The sequence below is a fragment of the Lepus europaeus genome, chromosome 5 (assembly GCF_033115175.1).
Source record: "Lepus europaeus isolate LE1 chromosome 5, mLepTim1.pri, whole genome shotgun sequence".
In the NCBI taxonomy this organism is placed as follows: Eukaryota; Metazoa; Chordata; class Mammalia; order Lagomorpha; family Leporidae; genus Lepus; species Lepus europaeus.
Genome location: NC_084831.1, coordinates 43505551 through 43533078, shown reverse-complemented (window position 1 = coordinate 43533078; position 27528 = coordinate 43505551). Strand labels below are relative to the sequence as shown.

The following is a 27528-nucleotide window of genomic DNA, read 5'->3' as shown; positions in this document are numbered from 1 at the left end:
TTGGGGAACAAATGTAAAGATTTGTTTTATTTCTACTAGGGGAAGAAGGTAGATAAATAGAATTGTTTTCCAATTTGCTCTCCACTGTATACAAACATACCCACACGCATACATACACATACACACACTGAAAATACCCCAACAACAACAAAATAACAAAGCAAAAAAAAAAAAAGAATCAAACCCAAAAACACCCTCAAACTGCACCAGTACTTCATATTTTGACCAAAAGAATAGATCCTGGGAGGAAGTGCAAAATGCAAAATCAAATGACCGAATAATGCTGAACAAACAGCATTATTAATATACAAAATATTTATATTACTGAACTAGTAACAGGTGATGTTCTCTGTGTCTGTAAAACTTTGGAACCACATAGCTGATTTGTTAAATCTAGTCCATGCTAGCTTCCAAAAACCAAAAATGAATTTAGTTAGCTTCATTCTTTGATGCTTCATCAAAATTTTCTACAAGATCTGAAAAAGAAAAAAGTAAATTAGTCAAAGAATAGAAAAAAAGGAAAAAGTAAATAGAATTCCTAACTTTAAATCCCAATAAAAACAAAACTGTTGCAACTACAGTAAGCCAGAAAATATATAGAACAAGCAGAAATGAACTTGTGACATTTCACTAAGAATGATTCACTTATCTGCTCATAACAACAAAAACCTAAAAATCATTCGTGCAATGAGTTCAATGAGATAAATAGGATACTAAAAATCTTAAGAGAAATGTCACTTACCTGGAACATCATCATCTTCCTCATCAATGTCTTCTGGTTTTGGTGCTTTGCTATCCAACACTATAAAAAGTTTATTTTAATATTAGACATTGAGAAGAAAAACCCTTTCAGAACACTTGTAATGTTTTATCCCCTTTTTCTGTGTAAATTGCATATAGTCACTCAAAAGAAAATCTAAATACTGTCAAATCTGAAATGCCATTTATGTATTTTTGCTTAGACTATCACTAAAATTAATAAAACCTTATATATTAGATACACGTTAAATATAGCTGGCAATCTGTATGGCAAAGGAAAAATTTACATGCAAAATAGAGTAACAGATGAGTCTGAATAAAAGATGTCAGTAAATTTATAGTAACCATATTTTTCAAATAAAATAGTAATATTCAAATTTTTCCCGCATTTCTTTTAGTGTAAGACAGTATCTAACTATGTAATATAGGCAATGGGAAATAATTGAGGTTATTTGATTTAGGGGCAATCAGGCACATATGAAATAGAACTATCTTGGAAATTCAGAACTTACGGTTATAATACATATAGCGCAATCAACAATATTTAACAAAATGTAGATTTGTGATAACACTGTTTTCACTATCAGATGTGAATATCAAATTAACTGTTTAAAAATGTGACTTACAGAACCTGGCACTTTCCCCTTTAGGTAATTACTGCTCAACTTACTGTATTACTACCAAAATATATCTGAATATTCTATATGACAACACTACATAATGATTAAAAAACAAGCAAAACTTTATGAACCACAGAAGTAACTTTATAGAAAGTAAGATAATTGCATAGAGGCAAACCCTTCCAATTTCAGATGGGAAACCTTTTTAAATTACTAGGTGGGAAGGGAAAGAGGTACTAAACTGAAACACTTACCTTGCCGCGGGAACTGTTCAGCTAACTTCCTAAGGCTTGTTAAGCTGTCAGCACCAAGCTGACTTAATATTCCAGGAAGCATTTCTGTGATTGGCTTGGCTTCTGCATGACCAGTAATTGCAAAGGTGTTGGCTGAGAGGGAAGCTTGGACTTTGGGATTGTTGAAATGAATAACTGTCCCGTCATCTTTAATCATGTTCACCTGTGTGATCACAGAAGAAAAATGTACTTAACATGCTATGTATGAATAAAACAGTATCTTTTAAATCAATTCAATTATTTTTCAATTGGTATTTATGTAATCCCAATATAGTAATTAGCTAATAAGCAGTGGACATGGGTGGAAAAGACCCTAGCAATAAATAAAATGGTGTAGATAGCACACATTATTAGGTCAAGAAATAGTCATTTATTATTACAATTTAGATTTCTAATTCAGACTTTTGCAATAAGAAACTTCATGCTCCCCTCTAAAAAAAAAAAAAAAAAAAAAAAAGGAATTACCAGCCAGAACCAGTCTCTTATTGAAATTATCCACTTTCTTACTCAATTTACACTATCAAAGAAGACAATACAATTATCATTTGGTGGGGTGGCATCTTACAGAGGACAGGTTGTATATAAGGGGGAAATAGTATAGAGTTAAAAATGACCACTGGAAATCCATAAAGAACACTCAGAAATTTAATCAGTCAAGTGTTTTGCTCCTTTGAACACTTAGCAAATTCACAAAAATTTCCACTTGTACTCAACATATCATCTTTGCTGGGGACTTCTTTGTCATTTCCCCTAATTCTTAGGTGAAGCTCATCAACAATCTTCAATAGCCCTTGTATATATCAACCTTTCCCACCCACCTGCCTGGCCACCCTTAAAATCATCCTCACATTCTTTCTATGGTTTTCCCCAATAAGGGCTGACCAAGATATAGTCCACTGCCTGGGACTTACTAAAATGGAAAATTGAACATGTGCTATTTAAATTATCATTTTTCTCTCTCACTCACGTTCTTTCTCTGTTTTTCTTTTCTTTTTTTTTTAGTAGAGCTGAATTTGCAAGAATTAAATGTGCAAATAATGTGATTCCACTGTGTAGTTGATTCCTCTGGGTAAGTTACCTTGGTGGTAACATGCTTATTATATAAAAAGTTGGGAGAGTTAATTCTTGGCTACTTTAGAAGCATTTCATGATCCATCCAAAAACTGCCCTTGTCACAATCAAGCGAGATGCTGAGTGTTCTCCATGGTCAGTGGAAAGTGGGCTTTTCTTCCTCAGAGGTGATCACCACCACTGACAGCACCAGAAGGGAGGGGGAAGAAAGGGGCTTCTAGGTTTCAGGCAAGACCTGGAACACAGAGAAAATAAAGGCACACCCCTAGCAAATAATAACTAAACCCCACAAATACTTCCCCCATTTTTTTTCTGACAGAAATCACTATTTAAGTTCTATACTTTTCCTTCTTTTAGTTCTGTACTTAAGGTTCTATTAAGTATATCATACACAGTAAGCATTCATAAATCTAGGTGTTCTAAACAAATGGCATTATGAGATAATTTATATGAACTTTTAAAAAAGATAAATTATATAATTCTGAAGACACAAAAACTATAATTTTGGTAAAAAGTTAAATGTTAAAGTAGCTGAAAGTCTGGGGAAGGGAGGCCTTGAAAAGGAAGTGACATCGTGGATACTAAACGGGATATTGATGTTGTACATCATTTCAGTACGGGAGAAAAATAAAGATATGGTAGGACTATATGTTCCAAATCAAGCTCAGACCACATGATTTAATAAAGGAATTCTATAACACTGGAATTTGATTTACAGACACTGAAGTCATAAGAGACTTGAAATCAATATTGTTCCATTATATTCACGTTATATATCTGTTGAACTTTAGAGGTCTTCCAGCTCAAATAATTTTCATTAAAGAAATAAAGATAAAGGGCTAGTATTGTGACATAGCGGATAAAGCTGCCACCAGCAACGCTGGCATCCCATATGGACACTGGTTCCTGACTGTTCCACTTCCAATTCAGCTCCCCGCTAATGGTTTGGGAAAAGCAGTGGAAGATGGTCCAAACGTCTGGGCCCCTGCCATGCATGTGGGAGACCTGGATGAAGCTCCTGGCTTTGGTCTGGCCCAGTGCTGCCCATTGTGGCCATGTGGGAAGTGAACCACCAGATGGATGATCTGTCCCTTCCACCCTGTGACTTTCAAAACAAATAAATAAACCTTAGGGGGCTGGCACTGTGGCATAGTGGGTAAGGCCACCACCTGCAGTGCCAGCATCCCATATGGGCACCAGTTCAAGTCCTGGCTACTCCACTTCCAATCCAGCTCTCTGCTATGGCCTGCAAAGGCAGTAGAAGATGGCCCAAGTCCCTGGACTCCTGCACCCATGTGAGACACTGGGAAGAAGCTCCTGGCTCCTAGCTTCAGATCAGCACAACTCCAGCCATTGCGGCCAACTGGGGAGTGAACCAACGAATGGAAGACCCCCCCCCCCCCCGCCTCTCTCTGCCTTCTCTCTCTCTGTAACCCTGACTTTCAAATAAATAAATAAATCTAAAATAAATAAATAAATCATAGAGAGGGAGAGAAAGAGCTCTTAAGTTCAGAAAAATTCTGAACTGTGACTTTCAAGTAAAATAAACAAATCTTTAAAAAAATAAAGAAAAGAAACATACCAAAGGACAAGTATGTTGATTAAATAGAAACTGAGGACTTGAATCTGTGTTTCCCAATTTGCTGTTTAGCTTCCTCCCTATTATGTGACTCTCATGCTGAAAACATTTATTTGCTTATAAAAATTCAATTCCGCAGCCCTTTGAGAACTTGCCACATAATTATTTATCTCAGACATAAGCCAATGGAGCATACAGAAGAAAAACAGCGCAGATATATGGATAGTACATACAAAGATGCTTCAAAAACTCAATGCATCTTACTGGCTTCAAAATTAGGAAGAGGCTAACATGGTGCCAAGAACAACACACAAATCCATGGATTTCTCTGTATTCAGGCTTTAAATGTTATTTTTAACATTTAAAATGTTAAATGCTTTAAATGTTAAATCATATTTTACAACCTAATAATTTTTTTTAGTTTGAAATAGGAGTGTCTATTTTTTAAGTTTAGTGTGAAAAACAAGATGAATTACATCTTGGATTGTGAAATCAAAATAAATTTATTCAAGATTATTTTAAATAAGGTATCATAAAATATGTACTTCACAAACAGGTTCAGAAAAAGGTAAAGAATTTTAGAATTTATAGAAATAAATACTATAAATTAAAATGGACAGACTATTTCTATCTAACAGACCTTTCTTCCTGCTGAACAAATGGGTTGTATGAGAACCCTGGGCAAAAGCTGTTAGAAACTATCAAATGAAGAATTGTTTTGAACAAGATCGGTTAGACATTTCCACTGTCCTTTTAGGCAGAAGGACTGGAAAGTTGTTTAATTAAGGCAAACTCTATGTATATCATAAGGAAACCTTAGTACTTTCAGTGATTTTATGCTTTTTGGTTTAAGCAAGCCATACAAATGTATAGTATAAGAACAAGGAGCAAACATGTAAACAAAAACTACTGATTAACTACTATACTAGCACCTAGGTTCCTTTTCCAAATAAACATCTTTCTATGTCAAAATGTTTTTTCCACTTAAAAGTAGCTAAAGATAAAGGATGTTATTTAAGCTATGGAGGATGCATTTTGAGACTTTCAATATAAAACAGGATTCCCTTGCTCTTAACTCTCCGCTCTAACAATACTATATTGCTGGGGCCGGCGCTGTGGTATAGTGGGTAAAGCTGCCTCCTGAAGTGCCGACATCCCATACAGGTGCTGGTTTGAGTCCTGGCTGTTCCACTCCAGATCCAGCTCTCTGCTGTGGCCTGGAAAAACAGTACAAGTCCTTGGGCCCTTGCACCCACGTGGGATGCCCGGAAGAAGCTCCTGGCTTTGGATCGGCACAGCTCGGGCCACTGCGGCCAACTGGGGAGTGAACCAGTGGATGGAAAACCTCTCTGTCTCTCTGCCTCTCCTCCTCTCTCAGTGTAACTCTGACTTTCAAATAAATAAATAAAAATCATTAAAAAATAAAATAAAATAAACTATCATTTCTGGTAGTTGGCAGAAAATACTTTCAGTGTATTGTATTTACATTTATTTGCCATTTTCAGTGTTTAGACTGACTAACCATTTCCTGCTTCTCACACTGCAAATTCCCATTTATCTAAGACTCAGGTTAGATGATTCTTTCTCTGTAATAACTTACAGTGGTTTATGTACCTACTGCACTTCACAGGTATATTGGTATTACATAGAATTGTACTGCAGTGTAATTGTAATTGCAAAATTTTCACCCTACTAGAAGGTAAACTCCTTGAAGTCAGAGATCATGCTTTAACCTTATTAGAGTACTCTCTCAGGTGTCTAGCATACCAATAATTACTCAAATTGCTGAATGCATGGATAGCTTCTAAAATCACAATGTTGTCAGACCTTATATTTCCAAATGCTGTATGACAGGTCATGTCAAATTTTACAAAATTTTTGACAGGCAGAGTTAGACAGTGAGAGACAGAGAGAAAGGTCTTCCTTTTTCCGTAGGTTCACCCCCCAAATGGCCGCTATGGCTGGCATGTTGTGGCTGGCGTGCTGCACCAATCCGAAGCCAGGAGCCAGGTGCTTCCTCCTGGTCTCCCAAGCGGGTGGCAAGGCCCAAGCACCTGGGCCATACTCCACTGCCTTCCCGGGCTACAGCAGAGAGCTGGACTGGAAGAGGAGCAACCAGGACAGAATCTGGCACCCTGACTGGGACCAGAACCTGGTGTGCCAGCGCCACAGGTGGAGGTTAGCCAAGTGAGCCGCGGCACCGGCCATAAGAATTATTTTATTTATTTGAAAGACAGCGTTACAGAGAGAGGTAGAGCCAGAGAAAGAGAGAGGTCTTCCATTCTGCGGGTCACTCCCCAAAAGACTGTAATGGCCAGAGCTGAGCTAATCTGAAGCCAGAAGGTTCTTCTAGGTCTCCCTCGTGGGTACAAGGGCCCCAGCACTTGGGCCATCCTCTACTGCTTTCTCCAGAGAGCTGGATCAGAAGAGGAGCAGCCAGGACTCAAACCAGCGCCCATATGGGATGCCAGAGCCACAGGCTGGGGCTTTACATGCTGTGCCACGGCACTGGCCCCAATATTAAAGTTTAGATTTGGCAAAAATTAGTGCATACAATGAAGACACAGATTTTCCTGGGCTATATTTTTGGTCTGACTTTTCTGATACTTCCCTACCAAACTTGGATCCATTTAAAATTATTCTTGGCAATTGTTGGGTGGCCAATATGCTGCAATCAAATACCTTAACAACCTCTGCCTTTGTTGGCCTGAGTAAGGCACATGTAATTAATCACAATAGCCTTCTATCTTCTATCTGATGACGCTGATACTTATTTTTATTCCTATACAACAGTACATTTTATGGCTACAGGAGATTCTCAAAATTATACTTTGCTCCAGAGGTCTTGCTAATAAGTGCCTTTTCATTTTTGAGAGGTGGCCTGAATTCTTCCAAGTGATTTTTTGGTTTTCAAGTCCCTATTAGGCCAGTTAGTTCTGAGAATTAACAGTTGTCTTAAAATCAAGTTTTGTTGCCATACACATGGTTATATGCCTGCTCCTTGTTCTTGTATTGTACACAGATTATGTATATAACAGTACTTAAATACCAAGAAATTAGTCTTCCTGCATTTTAATAGGGTGAAATGATTTTTTTGTGAGTAAGACACAAAAATGGGGTTTTATGAAGGTGAAGGATGTCAAATTTTGAGGATTATGGGCTTTGCACACACTCTCCTAAGTCAGTGTTCTTCATGAATACTTCTTAGCACCTGCTTATTTCTAAAGGTGAGTATGAAGCACATACTTAATGCAGGTATGAGTTAAAGCTTACACCTATAATCAGACTACATCATATGGTAGGAACACATTCTCTTATTTCTGATGGCACAAGTCTGCTGAGACAGGAATTCTCTACAGTGATACTACAGGTAGTGTGAGTTGGTATAGCTTTTCTGAAAAGCAATCTGGCAATATGGATGAAGAGTTCCTAAAGTGGCCATACTCTTTCAACTAATAACAACACTTTCAGAAATCTATCTGAAGGAAATAAAAAAGGAAAATAATTACTTATGTACAGAGAAGTTCAATGTGATTTTTTTATTATCAAAACATTATAATGTATAATCAAGTATGGTATATTCATGTATTAGAATATATAGACACCCAGAATGATTTTTAATGATACAAACAATTTTTAGAATACAACCAAAAAATGTTTCTAAATATTACATCTAGTTGTAGTCTTAAGATATATTTAAATATATACATAAAATATGGGAAAGATGGGGCAAGAGTTGTAGAACAACAGGTTTATCTACTGCTTGGAATGCTGCATCCCACATGGTGCCTGTATGAGTCTTGGCTACTACACTGCCAATCCAGCTTTCAACTAATGCATCCTGGGAGGCAGAAGACGTTTACTGAAGTACTTGAGCCCCTTCCACCTATCTGGGAGTTCCAGGCTCCTGGCTTTGGCCTGGGTCAGGCCTGGTTGTTGCAGGCATTTGGGAGAGTGAATTAGCAGATGTAAGCTAACTTGCTCATATTCTCTTTCCCTCACTTTCAAGATGAAATTTACTACTGAAAAATTCAAAAATATATATGGAAGAGAAATACATAGCTAGCAGTTTTAAGTGTTCAGATTGTGGCTGAATGTTATTAGCTTCTTTATATTTTCTGTAAATATCTAATTTTCAACAACAGCAACATATTTTCATATTGAAGGGTAGAAGTATTTTAAAAAAATAAAAGGTGTAAACCAGTAGATGAATGGATTCCATATAATGGAATATTTTCAACTGTAAACAGAATAAAGTTCTGATACATGCTACAGTGTGGGTGAACTTTGAAAATCTTTACATGAAGTTAAGCTAGGCACAGAAGACAAATGCTGTATGATTCTACTTATATAAAATATCTAGACTAGGTAAACCTATAGAGTAGAAAGTGGATCAGAGGTTACCAGGTGCTGAGGGAAATGGGAACAAGGAGTTATTGTTTAATGGGTACCAAGTTTCAGTTTGGAAAGATGGAAAAAGTTCTGGGGATGGATGGTGGTAATAGTTGCACAACACTGTGAATATGAATGTAATTAATACCCCTGAACTGTATGCTTAAAAATTGTTAAAATATGGAACCAGCACTGTGGCACAGTATGCTAGTCCTCTGCCTGCAGTGCCAGCATCCCAAATGGGCACCTGTTCTAGTCCTGGCTGCTCCTCTTCTGATCCAGTTCTCTGCTATGGCCTGGGAAAGCAGTGGAAGATGGCCCCTGCCCTTGGGCCCCTGCGCCCACATGGGAGACCCAGAGGAAACTCTTGGCTTCGGATGGGCCCAGCTCCAGCTGTTGTGGCCATTTGGTGAGTGAACCAGTTGATGGAAGACCTTTCTCTCTCTTCCTCTCACTGTCTGTAACTCTACCTCTCAAATAAATAAAATCTTTTTTTAAAAAAAATGGTTCAAGTAACAAATTTTATGTCATAGTAATAAAAACACAAGCAGGGCCTTAGAAAATAAGGTCGCTGTGGAATGATAACATGAATGGATGCTTCCTTTTACTTTCCTGTATTCAGGGGTACCCATGTATTGGCACCTGAGGCTCTGGTTGGAGGAAGAAGGAACTGTGCAAACAGTCAACCACTTTAGATCATCCTTCTGTACCAGCTGGCTCAAGGAAAAATAAGAACTAGGAAGAGGAAAATGTGAATGTGATTGTTCAAATTCATGTGTACAATTATAAAATTTATGTTCCTGGACTTGAGCTTTCTCCTGAGCCCCAGCTCTCTCTGGTTAACTTCTTGCAGAACAATTCTACCTAGAATCATTATTATCTCTTAAATTTAATAGGTTCCAGACAAGCTCATCATGGGGAGTCAGCGTGCTGTAGGTTATAAACAATGAATGAACTCAGTCCTTGCTGGTAAGTCTTAATAACTACTGAAAACAGGCTACTTGGTTAATAAATAAGCATTACATACCACAATGTGAGATAGTAATAAAAAACATATAGAGAGAAAACAATGTATGCTAAAGGCAGTGGAAGAACTAAACAACAGTGAGTAATTATGCCTAGAAAGACAGAGGTTTCATAAAGGCAGAATTAAACCCTAATTAAGACAGGAACTGTCCTCTAAATATAATAGCAAATGTCTATGAAGCACACTGAACAATTACAGCATCTGAATCACAGAATGTTTTCAGTGACATTTCTTATCAAATCTGATCAAATCAACTGTCCCCAAGAAATGAAAGCATATGCAACTGTCAATAGATTAATGTTATGAGGAGAAAGGTGACGGTATGGTTACTATATTCTACTAGATTACCAAATAAGCGCATTCAAATATTTTCAAGTGTCATATAAAACATTCTTTGTCGGGGCCAGTGGCCCTGGCCCGACATGAGATGCAGCAGGCTGAGGCTGTCCCTTATCTAATCCTGTTTCCAAGACTTTTTGTCCCATATTCCTGCAGGCAGGATGTGACTTCTGATGAAGGTTTATAATGTTCTTTGCTCTATCTGCAGAGCTTGTACCCTGATCATTGCTACTTTGTAAACTTGCTCTGTTCCTGTGCTATGCATGATTACACACAATGAATGTTATCTGTATGGGGCCTGGGGTATATATCCTTGTGTTTCTTGGTGCTCGGGGCTGGAGACTAAAGGGTTTCCTTAGGGAGACTGCCTCCAGTCCCTCATCGCCGGGCCCCCTACTTTGGCTTGGAACGCGATGAGGCAATAAACGTGGTAATAAACTGACTAAGTGCTGCGTGTCTCCATGTGGTTTGTCGGGTGGCCTCCGACAATTCTTAAAATTTTGGTTCTAGGGGTGGGGGTTTAGCATAGCAGTTAAATTTTTTTTTTTATTTTATTATTTTTTTTTTTGACAGGCAGAGTGGACAGTGAGAAAGACAGAGAGGAAGGTCTTCCTTTGCCGTTGGTTCACCCTCCAATGGCCGCTGTGGCCAGTGCACTGCGGCTGGCGCACCACGCTGATCCCAAGGCAGGAGCCAGGTGCTTCTCCTGGTCTCCCATGCGGGTGCAGGGCCCAAGCACTTGGGCCATCCTCCACTGCCTTCCCAGGCTACAGCAGAAAGCTGGACTGGAAGAGGGGCAACCAGGACAGAATCCGGCGCCCCAACCGGGACTAGAACCCGGTGTGCCGGCGCCGCAAGGCGGAGGATTAGCCTAGTGAGCTGTGGCGCCGGCTGCATAGCAGTTAAGATCCTCATGTCCAGGGGCTGGCCCTGTGGCACAGTCGGCTAAGTCTCTGCCTGCTGCACTAGCATCCCATATGGGCACTGGCTTGTGTCCCAGCTGCTCCTCTTCCTATCCAGCTCTCTGCTATGGCCTGGAAAAGCAGCGGAAGATGGCCCAAGTGCTTGGGACCCTATACCCACGTGGGAGACTCAGAAGAAGCTCCTGGCTTCAGATTGGCCCAGTTCCAGCTGTTGTAGCCATTTGGAGAGTGAACCAAGGGTTGGAAGATCTCTGTCTCTCCCTCTCTAATTCTACCTTTCAAATAAATAAATAAATCTTTAAAACAAACAAACAAAAAAAGACACTCATGTCCCCCATCAGAGTGCCTGGCTTCAATTCCTGGCTGTGGCTCCTGACTCCACTTTCTTACTAATGCAGATCCCACGAGGTAGCCATGATGGCTCAAGTAAATGGGTTCCTGCCACTCACAAGGGAGACGTGGATTGAGTTTCTGGTTGTCCACTTTGGTTCCAGCCCAGTCTCAAGCATTGTGGACATCTGGGGAATGAACCAGCATATAGGAGGCTCTCTTTCTCTGTCCTCAAATAAATATTTTAAAAGGTATCTATAGAAATTGCGTTCTGGATTATATTATGCAATTTGGCCTAAGAATTCCTTCCCTCCTAAAACCTAGTTAGTTATTTACTTGGTCTTTGCAAGAAATAATCTATGACATTCCCTAACCCCTCAACTTTTTGACAGCTTTGGATTTCTCTTTGGTGAAATGTGAAAAACACATAGGATTATAATTGATTATACCAAATCAACAAATGATTGAGTACTTAAAAAAAACTGAGAAGTTTGTCTTAATCAAACAGTCCTTCAATTTTTAGTTTCTAAAGAGGATATAAATTAAGCTTGGCGGGGGTAGGGGGGAAGCAGGAGAGCACTTTCTATTGGTTTGACACTGTGAAGGTCAAAGCAAACACTGCAATTAAGTTTTGTTCTACAACAATGGCAATGGTATCCTTTCTTTCCAAAAGTTTTTGCCTGCTTCTCTTAAAACTGCTGAAAATGAAAAGGTAGTGTGTATGCCTCAGTTCAGCATTTTGTAGCACACTTAACATATTCCAAAGTAAAATTAACAACATTGTAATTAATGTTTCCTCTAGTCTAAAACATATACATTTTTCCATATCTTACTGTTTTTGAAAACCATACATGTTTTCATCTATACATTTAATACAGTAAATTGTTTTTCCCCTGAAGAAGTTGTTTTTAACCCAAAAGTATGTGTGCAAGCCAGGTTATATATAGTATATTTGATGTTTCTGAACAAAAATACTTTATTATCTACAAACGTTTATATAAAGTACAAATATATTGGTTTTCAAAAAGAAAAGTAAGTTTACAAAGAAGGAATAAAGAAAAAAGTAAAAATCTTGGGACCAGTGCTATGGCACAGCAGGTTAAGCCACCACATGCAGCACCAGCATCCCATATGGACCATGGTTCGAGTCCTAGCTGCTCCATTTGCAATCCAGCTCCCTGCTAATATCCTGGGAAGGCAGTGAAAGATGGTCCAAGTGTTTGGGCCCCTGCTCCCACATGGGAGACCAGAAGAAGCTCCTGGTTCCTGGCTTTGGCCTGGCCCAACCCTGGCTGTTGTGGCTGTCTGGGGAGCAAACCAGTAGATGGAAACTGTGTGTGTGTGTGTGTCTGTGACTCTTTCAAATCAAGAAAAAAAAGTAAATGTTTTCATCTTAGGTTCAAATATACAGAAACTTTGCAGTTAATACCTTGTATTGCTAATTACTATATGTATACTTTCTCTATTCAATTAGTCAGTGTGGGTTGGAAGAAAACACAACTGGGAAAGACTAAGGAGAGGAACAGGAAGTAGCGAGAAGGATACATGTATCTATCATGAACCCAGGAATTCTGTGTGATGTTTTAGGGGCTGTGATTCCTCAAAAAATTGGAACTGCAGTGATAATATTAACACAATATAACACAAAAGAAACCACAATATAGTTTAAAAAATGCTGAATACACAGCTTTGTGGGAGCACTTTAACCCTTTGCACAAACATACAGATGCTACCAGGAAGCCTTCTGGGAGGAAATAATGCTTACATTAAGACAAGGGGCGGGGGGCACTGCCTGCAGTGTCAGCATCCAATATGGGCACTGGTTTGAGTCCCTGCTGCTCCATTTCTGATCCAGCTCTCTGCTGTGGCCTGAGAAAGCAGTAGAAGATGGCCCAAGTGCTTGGGCCCCTGCACCTGTGTGGGAGACCCAGAAGAAGCTCCTGGCTTCGGAACCGCGCAGCTCCGGCCATTGTGGCCAATTGGGGAGTGAACCAGCAGATGGAAGACCCCTCCCTCCCTCTCTCTCTGCCTTTGCTTCTCTCTCTGTGTAACTCTGACTTTCAAATAAACAAATAAATCTTAAAAAAAAAAGGGGGGGGGACAGCAGTGTCCTTGATAATACTATGGGGACTTCTTTTATCTATAAAGTTGTAAGTAATGAATTCTGCATGATATAAGCTCAGTAGTAAAGGCTATAAGGCTGATATACCTGTTAATTTACCTTTTTTCCACTGGCAGGGGTGGTAGAGGCTGAGGGGGAGAAGGTATGAGGGGGAGAGGAAAAGGCCAAGAACAAGTATAAGAAAATCTAACTGAAAAGAACAAAAGCAGGATAAATTAATAAATCATATGAACCCTGGTTTTGACACACCTTAGTTCAAACCTGGAATTCCAGCAGCTATTAGCTATGTGATCTTGGGTAGGCACCTAACTCTCAGCCTCAGTGCTCTCTTCTACTACACAGAACTACCAAGTCAAAGGGCTATTATGAAGCTGAAATGGGCTAATATCTATTTATATGTCTAGTTGTCCAATTAGTTCTCCCACCAGATTATAAACGACAAGGGATGGAAACCATAAATATTTTCTGTACCACTGTTTAGTAAGTCTATGGCAAATGCCTGGCACATGTTAGACATTCAGTGGGTGCTAACATTAAGTTCTTTATTGTGACAATTTTAATTACAACAATTCCATAACCTCTGCACAACAATGCAAGTTTGATTATATTCCCAAGAGATCAGAGATTACTAACTGGTTCCTTATCTCACTGTTAAACATTTATAAAATGAATACTCCCTTCTACTAAAACTTTTATTAATCTAAGAGCCATAAAGCCTTCCAAATATGAACAAAAACAAACATTTAGAAAAGCATGCCCTCGGAGACATTACATAGTTAAATCTATACTGAAAGGAATGTGTGAATATAATTTTTGACCTCTCTCCGAAAGAAATTTCTCAACCAAGGGTGATTTTGCCTCGAAGGGGCAAATGACAAAATCTACATTTTTGACTGTTACAACTGGGGGATGAGAGTGTTACTGGCATCAAGTGGGTAGAGGCCATGGCTACATATCTTAGAATGCAGCATAGCTCCCACAATAAGAATTACCTAATACAGAACGCCAATGGTGTTCAGGTTGGGTTTAGAGGAACTAGAAAACAGAAATGTAAAAATATAGAATTGCATAAACCTTTATAAGTAAGTTAAGTTTAACAGAGTTCATGTCTATTTTCGCAAATTACTTATTTTTACCAAGTTTTAGACTTTTTAAGAGATATGTGAAGGGATTTAGGGCTTTTTTTGGCTAAAATATATTACAGATTAAGAAAATAAGCTCTCGCACTCTCCTCTCCTCTCTGTGTAACTCTTTCAAATAAATAAATCTTTAAAAAAAGAAAACAAGCTCTCTGAAAAGTATTTTGTCAATGAAAATACATAAAAATTTCAAGTAGCTCAGAAAAACTGTATATAAAATGCTTAGTTTCAACACCTGCAAACGAAGTTCTTATGTTACCAGAGTAAGAATGCAGTCACATGAAGCTGAAACACATATGGCTTACACTTCTTACTGTTTTACTAGGACCCTTAATTTAAACATAGAGATTTGAATAATGTGTTAATTTTATTCATTCATCTATGCATAGTGACAAGAACATATGGCACTTTGCCATTTTACTGTTTTCTTTGGTACTATTTTTTTTAATTAAAATGCCTACCTTCACATTATTACATTTATGTTTTACAGCACATGTGCAAAAATAATCTATTAAAAACTAAGAGGCTGTTTCACACATAGTAATGACATAACTAAATCTAATTTATGGCAGTGAAAATGAAAACATTAGTTATTATCAGAAATGGAATCTTTAGACAGATGTAAATGGTAAAAGATCACAAGAAGTTGATGTTATAATTTTTCTTGAGTATCTTTTAGAATAACATCCATTTTTGGTCTCATATTTGATAAAAATAGTATCAAAATACAATAAACTGATTTATATATAAATTTTTTTAAAAAGTTCTGAATAAGAAATCCAAACCACCTAAAGGTTAATTGCTAGAGCTTTTCAGCTGAAATAATAATTCAAAAGGTTTTATAGAGTAGAAAAGTGTCCTCAGGGTAAAAACATCTACCTTATTTGAAGACACCTTCTATATTATTAGAAAAAATATTTTACATTAAAATTCAAGAGCAGTTCCATAATTTTGTCACATATGCAAATACCTTCAGTCTGAAAACTATGATGAAAATACTTAACCAAAATACTAAAATAATTATTCTGGGCCGGCGCTGCGGCTCACTAGGCTAATCCTCCGCCTTTGCAGCGCCGGCACACCGGGTTCTAGTCCCAGTCGGGGCACCGATCCTGTCCTGGTTGCCCCCCTTCCAGGCCAGCTCTCTGCTGTGGCCAGGGAGTGCAGTGGAGGATGGCCCAAGTTCCTGGGCCCTGCACCCCATGGGAGACCAGGATAAGCACCTGGCTCCTGCCATTGGAACAGCGCGGTGCGCCGGCCACAGCGCACCTACCGCGGCGGCCATTGGAGGGTGAACCAACGGCAAAAAGGAAGACCTTTCTCTCTGTCTCTCTCTACTGTCCACTCTGCCTGTCAAAAATAAAAAAATAATAATAATAATTACTCTGACCAGCATTCAATTTCACACAAAAGTAAATTCAACAATTACAGCTTCAAAGACACCTGAATGACAATGTCAAAGACTCTTTTAAGCTATGTTACATTTGAAAAGTCTAGACAATTACCCACATAATTTATCAATTTACAAAGTGATCATACCTCTTCAATACCAGCTATATTATTCACAGCCAGTTTTTTGAGAGAACTCTGAAGCTTTTTGTCATCAGCTGTAGCTGTTCTATGTACTACCTTCTTCTTTCTGCGAGCTGTACCCTGGAAAATAACCAAAAAAAGTGTCAGTGTGTCTAGCAACTGGCAATTGCAATCAAGCTTCCTATCTGCTACAATAATCTATCTAAAATTCACATTAGTAACTAATTAAATAATGACTGGTAGCGCTGCTCCGAGTTTTCACAGCTTAACACAGATTTTTGAAGGTCAATTCTAGTTAGTTTTTATTCGTATCCACTACTCAGCTTTATCATTTCAATGTTTCAAAATATTGTTAATAAAACATACTCAATTTCCAGATAATTTAGTGTCCCCAATGTAGTGTACTTTAAAACATCATAAAGAATGGTTTCTTTTCGTATCTACTACTCTCTGCCAATAAAGTCTAAATATGTCTTGAAACTTTAGGAATTATGGACTAATTGAGAATTAAATGATTAATTAAATGATTAATATTTGAGTGTTCTAGAGTCAGAATCCAGGAATGAAAAAGATCAAGTTCTTAGTTCAAGATGCACATATTAATTTACATGAGAAAAAAGAAAATACATATACATATATAAACAGATTACATTAAACGGGATAAAAATCATTAAGAAAACACAACAAAATACAAACAACACAATGATATGAGTGATTGGGTTGGAGCAAAGCACTATTTTACTAGTGCTTTAGACTGTCCAAGCAAAGTCCCTATGAAGAGACTGCATGATGAGTTGAGAACTACAATTAGGGGAAGAGTGATCAAAGCAGAAAGAAACAAGATTGAACTTGTCTTTTCAAGAGAGAAAGCAGGTCATTATGGCTACAGCAGAGTGAAAAATGAGAAAGAAGGAAAATGAAATCAGAAAGATAAGCAGGGGACAATCATGTAGCCTACAATACCACAGCAAGCGTTGAAATTTATTCTAATTGCAATAGGAAACCATTAAAAAGTTTTAAGCATGACAGTGACTTGACCTAGTTACTTACGACTGAGGCTGCTATGTAGAAAATGGACTATAATGAGACCAGTCAAGAGACTCATGCAGCAATCCCGATGAGCGATGAGGGATATAACAGTGGAGATGGTAAAGGTTCAGATTCTCAAGAGACAATGTGACTTATTTGATGGACATAGGTTATGAGAAGAGGAATCTAGTTTGATGCTTAAAATTTCTGAGCAAACAGGTAAGAAATTACACTATTTATTGAGAAAGGAAAAGTTCATTCCTATACTGATAATTTGAAACTCTAAATACATCCTTCCATTGAAAAACTATTTAAAATAATGGCTACATTCCTGGGCCAATTTACAAAAATATAACCTGAAGTAGAGCTGAAACTAATTAAAAAGCAGCCTAAGTTCTGAGGATCAAATGAAACCAGTAAGAGCAAAGCAGAAAGACTGGAGGTTTCCATCTCTGGGTAGCTCCTGCAGTAGCACTCGGGGAATAAGCCTTAGGAAGGGGAGGTGGGGCTTCAGTCTCAGCCCCTCTTCCAGGCCAGCTCTCTGCTGTGGCCCGGGAAGGCAGTGGAGGATGGCCCAAGTGCTTGGGACCTGCACCAGCATGGGAAAACAGGAGAATCACCTGGCTCCTGTCTTTGGATCAGTGCAGTGCGCTGGCTGCTGCGCACCAGCTGCAGCAGCCATTGTGGGGTGAGCCAACGGACAAGTAAGACCGTTCTCTCTCACTGTCCACTCTGCCTGTCAAAAAAAAAAAAAAAAAAAAAAAAAGAAAGAAAGAAAGAAAAAGAAACCTGCATTCCACATTAGAGTGCCTGGATTTCACTCCTAGCTCTGGCTTCTGCCGCCAGCTTTCCACCAATGCAAATCCCAGAAGGCATCAGTGATGGCTCAAGTAACTGGGTCCCTGTCACCCACATGGGAGACTTGGACTGAGTTCCTGGCTCCCAGCTCTGGCCCAGGCCTGGCCATTGCAGACATTTCGGTAGTGGGCTGCAGTGGGGTGGGGTGGGTTAAGGGATCTCATCATTGCTTGTCAAAAAACAAAAAACCAAAACTCTTTATTAGTTGCCCATTGCCTACAGTATAAAATCTCAAGCACCTCAAGATGGCACACAAAACCATAGTGGAATCCCCAACTACCTGATCATTTCATTTTCTACAACTCTCTATTCATCACATACTCAAAACTCTACCTGTACCAAATTAAGGCAAGCCATATCATCAAGCATGTTATTTCAGCACCCTGTATGCCTCTGTGTGGGAATGACAGCCCCTTGTCGCCTTCCTCCCAGGAACACACTTTCCTATCTAAAAATTCATGTTTATTCTTTAAACCCCATCTCACTAATGACTTCCTTGTTTCTTAGGCAAGAGAACTGTACTTCAATGTAACACTCAATAGTCTGTAATATAAGTCTATTTTTCGCTTCCAAACTGAGCTATGTCAACAGCCAGAGATACTGAAGTGTTTTTTCATGTGCTCTGTATATAGTATATGCTCAATAAACAGTAACTAAATGAATGAATGAATGAATGTATCAACCACTGGTTTAAAATATGTAGTAGTGATGTGCTGCATCAAGTTCTTCCAGGTATATTTTGTGGTTCTTCAGTATCCTTACTTTTTGTACTGGCTTGATGCTACAATGTGACTAGTGTGGTTACATGAGTGTGTCATGACTCCAAGTCATATATCACTATGAACAAGGAGAAGGACAACATACTAGTCACTTCTTCCCTTCTCTCTCTCCTATCCCCATCCTCATGAGCTGTGGTTATCAGCAAGGTTAAATACACTGTGGGGCCTGCTACATGAATTAGTTTCCTACCTAGCCCCCTCCTTAGGTGTGAAGTGAAAACTGTTTCGCAAAATTTTATTGGGCAAAGATAAAGGTAGAATATCCTTGTACTGGGGCCACAGCTGAAGGGAATCAAAGATTTTTGGTGTCAGAACTAGCACTTCCCTAACCTTCAGGAAAAGAAAGCTAATGTTCACATTCACCGACTTAGCAGAATAGGTGGAAATATGGGAGGAAAATGTGACAGTCAACAAAATGTACACACAGCTTGAGCATCTCTAGTTAAAACTCTTGTAAGATAAGATAACCCTAACATCTGGTATGCCCCATGAGTCTAACATAATGGCTACTATTTATTAGGCATCTACTCTATGCCAGATACCATGTTAAGGTATTTTACAAGCATTAGTCTAACCTTTAGAAGCATCTTTTGTAGGATTATTTCTATTTTGCAGATGAGAAAATGGAAGCTTAACAATGCTTGGTAATTTGTTCATGTCACACAACTAGCAGATTTCGAGAGTTAGAATTCAAAGGTGGCGGTTTCTGTTGTACCATCAGAGAGAAAAAGTCTTCCGGTTGCCTGCTTTAAATCTAGACACTTTCTTTCAAACTGGAATGTGGTTTGCTCTTGCTTATTGAAAAGACTTTAGATTTTCAATGACCACAAATCCAAAATAATACTACCTATTAATCATACATTCTCCTATCAGGTTTTCTTATGCCACACTCACCTTGCCCCCTATCCGGACCTGAGCCTGAAGTTTGGCTAACTTTTCTTGATTCATGCTGTTGGTAAATCTAGGGGGGGAAAAATAGATTTGTTAAAGTCACCGTTTTACCAAAATTTAAAAAAAAACAGTACTGCTGGTTCACTGAGCTAGTAATATGCATCAACATCATGGTCATATTGTCTGTATTCTCAATAAATATTAATAACTTGTTCTAGCTTCATAAACCAGATATATTTTAAAAGTCAAAATTAAAATAATACCACAAAGGAGTTGAATATACAAACAGAAAACAGAATGGAATTCAAAGCCACCTACGAATATTTAAAGATTCCCTCCTTAAAACATGATTCAGTAAAACCTAATTAATTACGAAATCTCTATGGGTATGCCAGGTTTTTCCTCCAAAGATTTTTACAGCAGAGAGCTGTTACCAAGGTTTATTAGCAAAACCTCCAAATACATTATTTTCTCCCAAATCATATTCTGTTGTTCTTACAAACCATAATTTTTAAAAACTAGCTGGACAAAGAAATTCAACAATAGGTTGTCTAGCTGTCAAAATATGAGCTAGTCATGTCCTTTATTCAAGGTCAGATGGTATGTTAATAACGGGGAAACAGAAGCAGGTTTCCAGACATTTGGTGCTTCTGCAGCACTCCAGAATTCACTCATTACCCTGCACTGATACAGTATGCCATATTCATCAAGATTTTCTTGCATTTTGAGTAAAATGCTTCAGTGCACAATCTGACAAAAACATCTCTCTGCTACAACAGCGAATTTAGAGTTAGATGGAAGACACCTAAAAATAAGCTTTTCAAAGCTAATTTTGACTTTGGAATTTCCAAGAACATTATAAAGTCATGAATCCTAGTCTGGCCCGTGACATTCCTACTGCGGAAAAAAGTTCTTAAGTTTATAAGGGGTTATAACATTCCACACTAAATAAATAAATATAAGTCAACTTAAAAGTCCTGTTTCACTTGTTCAGTCAACAGATCATTACTGAGATGCAATGGAATAAGGGACGAGGTTGTTATCAAATTTTTTTTTTTTGTCCAGTCCTCTAACCCCTGTAAAATCATCAGATGAGAAAGATACTGTTTTCTTCATTTGAGGAAGGGGGAAAAAAAGAATCAAAGATAAATAATTACTAACCATTCTGTTTGACATTGTACTTAGATACTAACCTGTATGTATCTCTGCTTTAAGGCTAAAGTTCAGTTCCCAAATAACATTTAGAACCTATGATTCCTCACTCTTAGCACTATATCACAATCATAATATTTAAGTAGCTAAAACCACTTTTAAGAGGAAGTGAGTTCAGAGTCTAAAACAAAAAGTATTAGATATGTACCAGTCTTAGCTCTGCCAGACTTAAATTCACTGAAGTAAATGTCAATCCCTATACTCAAGTATCCATAAGAAAAGGACCAATATTCACTTTTCCCCAAGGGATGTGGCCATGAAGGTATTCTGGGGGGGGGAAAAAGGGGGCCCGGCGGCTAAGGAAGCTTTTGTAAAAAAAAAAAAAAAAAAAAACTGGCTACATGAAAATATTAAAACTACACACAGGGCAAATCCTTCCTGGACTCTTCTTCCTTTTGAAGTAACAGTCCTTGACAGAAGAGATGGAAGTTGAGATGCCAAGGCAGAGTCTTGACTCATAAAAGCAAGAACAAAATTAACTCTATATATCAACGTGTAGATGAAGAACAGATTCCATTCCAGGTGGTCAGGCCAGAAGAAGAGAGAAAGCTTACTCCCAAAGAGTATCTCAGAGAAAAAGCATTTTAGGGAAGTTGGAAGTGCAAGGCAGGCGGGTGACCTTTTGTCTGAGCAAGCTGGGGCATGTGTACTTCAAGTAGGAAAAAGGATCAGGCTCAGTCTATGAGAGGAGAGATGTAAAGCTCAGGATCTGAAGCAGACCTCAAAGATCTCCTGGTTTCATCCCCTACTCTTCAGTCTTTATACTGCACCCATCACTTACATGAGGCCATCTCAAATACCTGCTTTTTAGCAGCAAAGTGTAAGTTACAAACAGTTCACCTCCATCCCAGTTTAACAGATTAGGAAGTGAGAGCTTGACAGGAAAAAAGTACCTTCCAGGGCCCAAAAGGTGGAAGTGATTTCCTAAGGCAAAGGGTCTTTCAGTACGTCGTTCTTCAAGGACTCAAGAGAGGGTGTAAGAGGTTAATCAGTATTTACTGAGTGCCTAAGTTCCCAAGCATAGTGAAAGGCACTTTCACATACATTATGTTTGCACTGAGATAAAAGTAATTTCAACCTTTAGTCCCAACTTTTATTACGCGAGGTTTCTCCAAGAAAAAGGCACAGGTCTTGGCATCAGAAAGGCTAAGGCATCAGAAGGGTACTCTACTGTTCTGAACTTGTGTTCCTCCTGCATGAGGGAAGGTGTACCACCACCTACTTCACAGGATTGTTTTGAGCGCAAAAGGCTAAATTATCAAGCACAGGGTACGCAGAATTGGCAACTATTGTTACCACTTCCGAGAGGACGGCTAAGCTAGAGTGAAAGAACGTGGGAACGGAAGTTGAAACCGCCATTCACTGGCTGTGAGCACTGCCTGTCGGTCAGTGATGTGGTTATGGAGATGGGCAAGGTAACGTTTCAAAGGAGAGGCAGACTTGTAAACAAATACTGCCATTACAAGGTGACGAGCGCGGCAAAGGAGTCCGGTCCCAAGAGCCTGGAAGCTGGACGTGCTAACCTCAGTCTCCCTATCTGTAGACCGGGAGGACCAAAAGAGATGACAGCAGGCCAGCTTTCTACAAGGCTCAAAAGCTCGCAACACTGTTGTTGCGAACAACAAGCAGCAATGGCACAGAACAGGGGGCGTCCCCCGCCTTCTGGGACTGGATCTGGGAGGCAGCAGCGCGGAACCGCTCGCCTCCACAGGAAGCGGTGGTGCTGGGTACCTTCCCTCAGGTGCCGACCCCCAGCTCCGCCGCCGGTAACCGACAGGCCAAACCAGCCGCCTCCGCCCCCACTCGCCGCGCCACGGCGGAAGTGGCAGTCAGAGCGGTTGGCGGGTGTCGGAAGAAGAGGGCGGGGGAAGACCGTGCGTAGCGGCCTACGGCCGTGTAGTGGCGGGACTGCCGGGGGTCTCACCTGAAGCAAGGAGGGTCCTCCAACACCAGCACGCGGCAAGAGCAAGATGGCTGCCTCAGCTAGACAGAGAAAGACGACCGCGGCGGTGGCGGCGGGAGCAGGGCCCACGTGACACAGTCGGCCCGCCTCTCCCTCTCCGGAACGGCCTATCGCGGGAGCGCAAAGCCGAACTACAAAGCCCAGCGTGCTCTGCGCGTGCCTAGCTTGCTATTGGCTGCAGGTGCAGGTGGCCGCGCTGCATCCTGGAGCTCGCAGTCTCCAAAGCGTTCTATTGTGTCGGCTCTTATAATTTGTAGGGAATCATAAAATAAAGGGCGGTGTGTGGTTTTGTTTGGGTGTGTACTTCTGTTCCGATGTATCTCACTGTGCAATAAGTAAGCATTGTTTGGACTCAACTAAGTACCAGGAGGAAGATGGGAAAATTAATCTGTTTTCGCAACACAAGGGGAAAAATGGGAAGAAATATTCAACCCATAGCAAAAACAGATTTAACCAGAAGAAATTTTACACTTTAGGTGCTTGCAGTGACTTATGTCCTGGTTCCCTAGGTCCACCTCAATCAGTTTTGCAATAAGAGGCACCAAGTTTGGTTTTCTTGGAGCTTGCATCAGTTGATTGCATCATCCTCGAGTGGAAGACTTGTGATTTTGCATGGGAGTAAAGGTCCAGCGCTTCTTCCCTAATGGGAAAGGACACGCCTGGAAGGCACGAGACCGTGCACCGCAGAAGGGGTTTGCCAGGTCTCTTCAGAGACCGGAGTAGGAACCTTACAATGACATCCAGTTGTCCATCTTTTACTTGGGGAGCAGTAAGGGGAATCCGAGGCCGGAGGGCAACCTGCTCAGTACTGGGAGCGTCCGACCAGAGCGATCAGTAATTTGCATTTTGAATATTAAGTACAGCGGTTCTAGGGGGGAGGGGCCAGCCTGGCTGGCAGACGCGAGGAGCAACGGTTCTCCCGAATCTCTTCCCCGCCCCCACTGTGTCGGTCCACCTTTTCCTTTTTCGGTCACCCGACAGGGACAGCCAGAATCCAGAGAAAGCTACTCGAGATGGAGAGCTACTCGCGCACCCTATTACGTGACCTGTACCTTTAAACTCTTTCCGTCTCCATCCGGACCCCGGAGGCACCACCCACATCCGTCTAACATCACTTCCTTCGGACTTTGGAAAAAAAAAAACAGAGACACACACGGACAATCTGGGAACGCGAGGGGTTGAGCGGAGCCGTGCTTGGGGAGCGGTGTGAGCTGTCTGCTCGGCACCGTGGTCCCGCACACCTACCACCGTGGAGATGCAGGCTCGTCTCGGGGCCACCTGTTTGCTGGGCTTCAGTTTCCTGCTCCTGGTCACCTCTTCTGATGGACACAGTGGGCTTGGAAAGGGTCAGACCGCGTTCTTTTCTTATCTTTGCTGATCCCCGGCCCCAGCCCGGTGTAACCCTTTTCTTGCCCTAACACCGCTACCCTCTCCTTCTGCCTCTTAGGGCACCCTAAATCTCTCTTTAGCTTCCCCAACCGCTCCTGGAGTTTGAAGATAATTTGGAGGAGGGAGTAGCAGGTCTGAGACACACGGTGGGGAGTAGTGCTTGAGGCCTCCGACTTCGTGGATTGGAGGGAGGAAGAGCCTTTAAATTAGGAAAAGTAAAAGAACCAAGCCTGGTGCTTAGCACTTTTTAGGTCCTCAGGAATGGCCACCTTCCCCCTTTAGAGAAATGGAGCCATTTCGGACCTGTATATGCGGACTCCACTGCCTTGAATCTGGAGATTGGCCTCTTCTCTCCTCGGAAGAGCTGGGTTACCCCCTCCTCCTCACCCTGGAGAGACAGCACCTGCACCCCAGCGAGATGAGTCTGGTATATACGAAAGGAACAGGTGAAGGGTGGAAGGTTTGTTGTTACAGGGCTGACCACACTTGTCTTTTGCGTGATTCAGCCAGTGTGTCATAAGAAACTGAAAATGGGGGGGGGGGGGGAGTGGAAGTGATGCATTAGTGGTTATGAATAGAAGTTAGGAGGTGTGACCCCTCCCTCTCTCCATGCCATGACCTTCATCATTCTAATATTGAATGCTTTTCTCTTCACCAGCTCTTCTGTAGTTGAAAGTGGATTGACTGTGTAAACGCAGGGATTATGCTTTTCTAAATGGGTAGGCTGTGGCGTGAATCCCAAATAGCCTTCCATTTTTTTTTGTACTGACCTTACTGTATTGAATAATTCTGCAGTTGTTTTTTTCCTCTGTCATCCTATGTATGCATTTATTGGTGGGTAATGAGATTGGGAGTTCAGTACGCCTGAATGCTATCACTCTTTCATTCAGAAAATAGTGTTTGATCTCCTGCCATAGTTCAGAAACTGCCCTGTGGCTGGAGATATGGCAGTAAACGGGACAGACAAGGTACTGCTCCTGAGGAGCTCATACTCAAGGAAGACAGAATCAAGTGGGCTCATGAACAAAGTAATAGGCAAGACAGTTGGGAAGAAACTGAAGCTGCTACAGAGTAGCAAGTGGGAACCCTGGGGAGGATGAGGGAACTGGCATTGCCTGAGTTAGGAGGATCAGGGAAAACTTTCCTGAGTAGATAATGTGTGCGTTTCAATCTCAGTGGTGAAACCACACCGAGTCCCACTAGGCCGGTGTCTGGTTTTGTCTTTTTTGTTTGTTTGTTTTTTAAGATTTATGTATTTATTTGGGAGGCAGAGTTACAGAGAGAGAGAAAGGGAGGTAGAGATAGAGAGATAGAAGTCTTCTGTCCACTGATTCACTTCCTAAATGGCTGCAGTAGGCGGAACTGGGCCGATCCATAGGCAGGAGGCAGGAGCTTCTTCCGGATCTCCCACGTGGGTGCAGTGGCCCAAGTCTTTGGGCCATCTTCCACTGCTTTCCCAGGCCATAAGCAGAGAGCTGGAAGAGGAGCAGCTGGGACTTGAACCAGAACCTTATGGAATGCCGATGTGGATGTTTAGTCCACTATGCCGCAGCATGGCCTCTGGGCCAGTGTTTTAAATACTGATGATCCCATTATAAAACTATTTTGAAAACAGTTGTAATATTGAGGAGATAGAAGAGTACAGTATTAAGAATGTGGGTTGAGATCTGAGTTTTAACTTGTTCTGCCACTGCCCAGCTGAGTGGCCTTGGGCACATTGCTTAACCCCTCAACGTTTCTGTGCTTCCTCTTGCAAAACGACATAGTAATAACTACCTCAGATCTTCGACAAATAATTTACTCAGTTACCGTGCTAGGTTAGGCAGTATCTGAAAGCATGTATGCTGTATCTATTCCAAGTTCTGTGTAATTATTCTAGTTGCTATTGTTGCATAATAAATCACCTCAAAATTTAATAGCAAAAAGAAACGCGAGTGTCTTGTGAGCCTGTGGATTGGAATTTGAAGGAGGCACACTGGGGAAGGCTCATTGCTGTTGGGTGACATCTGTGATCTTAGCTCAGCTGGTTACCTTTTTGTGTGATCTTTCTGCATGGGCAAGTGTAGGCTTCCTCACAGGATGGCAGCTGCATTCCAGGAGTGAGTGCCACAAGAGAACAAGGCAGAAATGAATGCTGTTTTTATCATCTGGCCTTGCAAGTCCCGAAGCATCACTTTTACCATACTCTGTAGGGGCAGATTCAAGGAGGAGGGGTACCGACATCCCCACTTGCATCCTCATTGGGAGATATGTTGAGGTCCGGTTGTAAGAAGAGCTTGTGGGATGGGAGATACTGTTGCAACCAGCTTTGGAAGATGTGGTCTGCCAGAATGAACCAGGGCCATTTCTGTCACGTTGATGCTCAGGAACAATTGTTCGAAGAACAAATGAGTGGTAAACATTATCATGTGGTCCTTGTCTTTTTTCAGCTTACAGGCAGGCAAGATACCAGGACAAGTAAGCAGACAATTGTGTGACTGCAGGAAAGGTACTTTAAGCAGGGATATACAGGTAACTGCAGGAGCACTTAGAAGGGCAGCCTGACTTAGGGAGTTATGAAGATTCAATGAAAAAACAAAAGGCATTTCATATTGTGCCACACACTTGAAAAGTGTTTAGTAAATGTTAACTGGTATTATTTCTTTCCGTGGAAGAATAGTTATTCCTAAAAGGAATTAATATTTCAACTTTTGTTTTATGTATCTCTTCAGTATGGATTCTTAGGAAAATAGATTTTACCCCACCTACCCCATTTCCCAGAAAAAGTGCTGTCCAGAAATCCTGATGAATGGGACTTCTTCCCAGATGTTTAAGTAGCTCTGGATCTTTGCAGAAGATAGCCTGGTGATGTGCTGAGAGACTGAATGACTTCCTCCACTCCATATGCTTTTTTTTTTTTTTTTTTTTTTTTTTTGGTTAAGAAGGGAAAGCTTGATGTAAAGCAGGAATGAGGGGAGGAAGTAAGAGATCCAGGTTTTACTGTTTTTTTAATATTTATTTATTTACTTGAAAGTCAGAGTTACACAGAGAGAGGGGAGGCAGAGAGAGAGAGGTCTTCCATCCGCTGGTTCACTCCCCAACTGACTGCAATGGCCGGAGCTGCGCCAATCAGAAGCCAAGAGCCAGGAGCTTCTTCCAGTCCCCCACGTGGGTGCAGGGGCCCAAGGACTTGGGCCATCTTCTACTGCTTTCCCAGGCCATAGCAGAGAGCTGGATTGGTGGGACTTGAACAGGCGTCCATATGGGATGCCGACACTGCAGGCGGCGGCTTTACCAGCTA

At 40.7% G+C, this 27528-nt stretch overlaps 2 protein-coding genes and 1 long non-coding RNA gene across 5 annotated transcripts in view; 2 read left to right on the top strand and 1 right to left on the bottom strand.

Moving 5' to 3' along the window:
* Positions 1-22926, bottom strand: BTF3L4 (basic transcription factor 3 like 4). Of its 3 annotated transcripts, XM_062191318.1 has the most exons (6): positions 22821-22911; positions 19688-19754; positions 16134-16247; positions 1634-1835; positions 743-802; positions 1-476 (listed from the first exon to the last, which is right to left on the bottom strand). In XM_062191318.1, exons 2-6 carry the CDS (start codon positions 19739-19741, stop codon positions 430-432), a joined length of 477 nt encoding a protein of 158 aa, XP_062047302.1. In that variant the 5' UTR covers positions 19742-19754; positions 22821-22911; the 3' UTR covers positions 1-429. The 3 variants fall into 3 exon arrangements, with proteins under 3 accessions (XP_062047302.1, XP_062047304.1, XP_062047303.1); XM_062191320.1 differs by lacking the exon at positions 19688-19754 and having other exon boundaries at positions 22821-22926; XM_062191319.1 differs by lacking the exons at positions 19688-19754; positions 22821-22911 and adding an exon at positions 2640-2978 and having other exon boundaries at positions 16134-16212.
* LOC133759782 (uncharacterized) lies at positions 9005-14384 on the top strand. The gene is made up of 3 exons (XR_009865920.1): positions 9005-9123; positions 9611-9683; positions 13189-14384. It is a non-coding gene; the product is annotated as an uncharacterized LOC133759782 (long non-coding RNA).
* Positions 22927-23969: 1043 nt separating the features above from the next.
* TXNDC12 (thioredoxin domain containing 12) overlaps positions 23970-27528 on the top strand; it is a 31418-nt gene continuing 27859 nt past the window's right edge. Inside the window, exon 1 of the mRNA XM_062191316.1 lies at positions 23970-24205. Within this exon, the coding sequence (XP_062047300.1) occupies positions 24115-24205 (91 nt within the window). The 5' untranslated portion in view covers positions 23970-24114. The remainder of the gene's footprint in view (positions 24206-27528) is intronic.

What these genes read in the sequence shown, in the direction of transcription:
- BTF3L4 (XM_062191318.1), bottom strand. Translation starts at nt 19,741, where the DNA reads ATGAATCAAGAAAAGTTAGCCAAACTTCAGGCTCAGGTCCGGATAGGG. An exon ending in AGGTCCGGATAGGGGGCAAG is followed by an intron (nt 16,248 to 19,687) that starts GTGAGTGTGGCA and finishes GTTATTTTCCAG; the next exon opens with GGTACAGCTCGCAGAAAGAA. An exon ending in GGAAGATGATGATGTTCCAG is followed by an intron (nt 477 to 742) that starts GTAAGTGACATT and finishes TTTCTTTTTCAG; the next exon opens with ATCTTGTAGAAAATTTTGAT.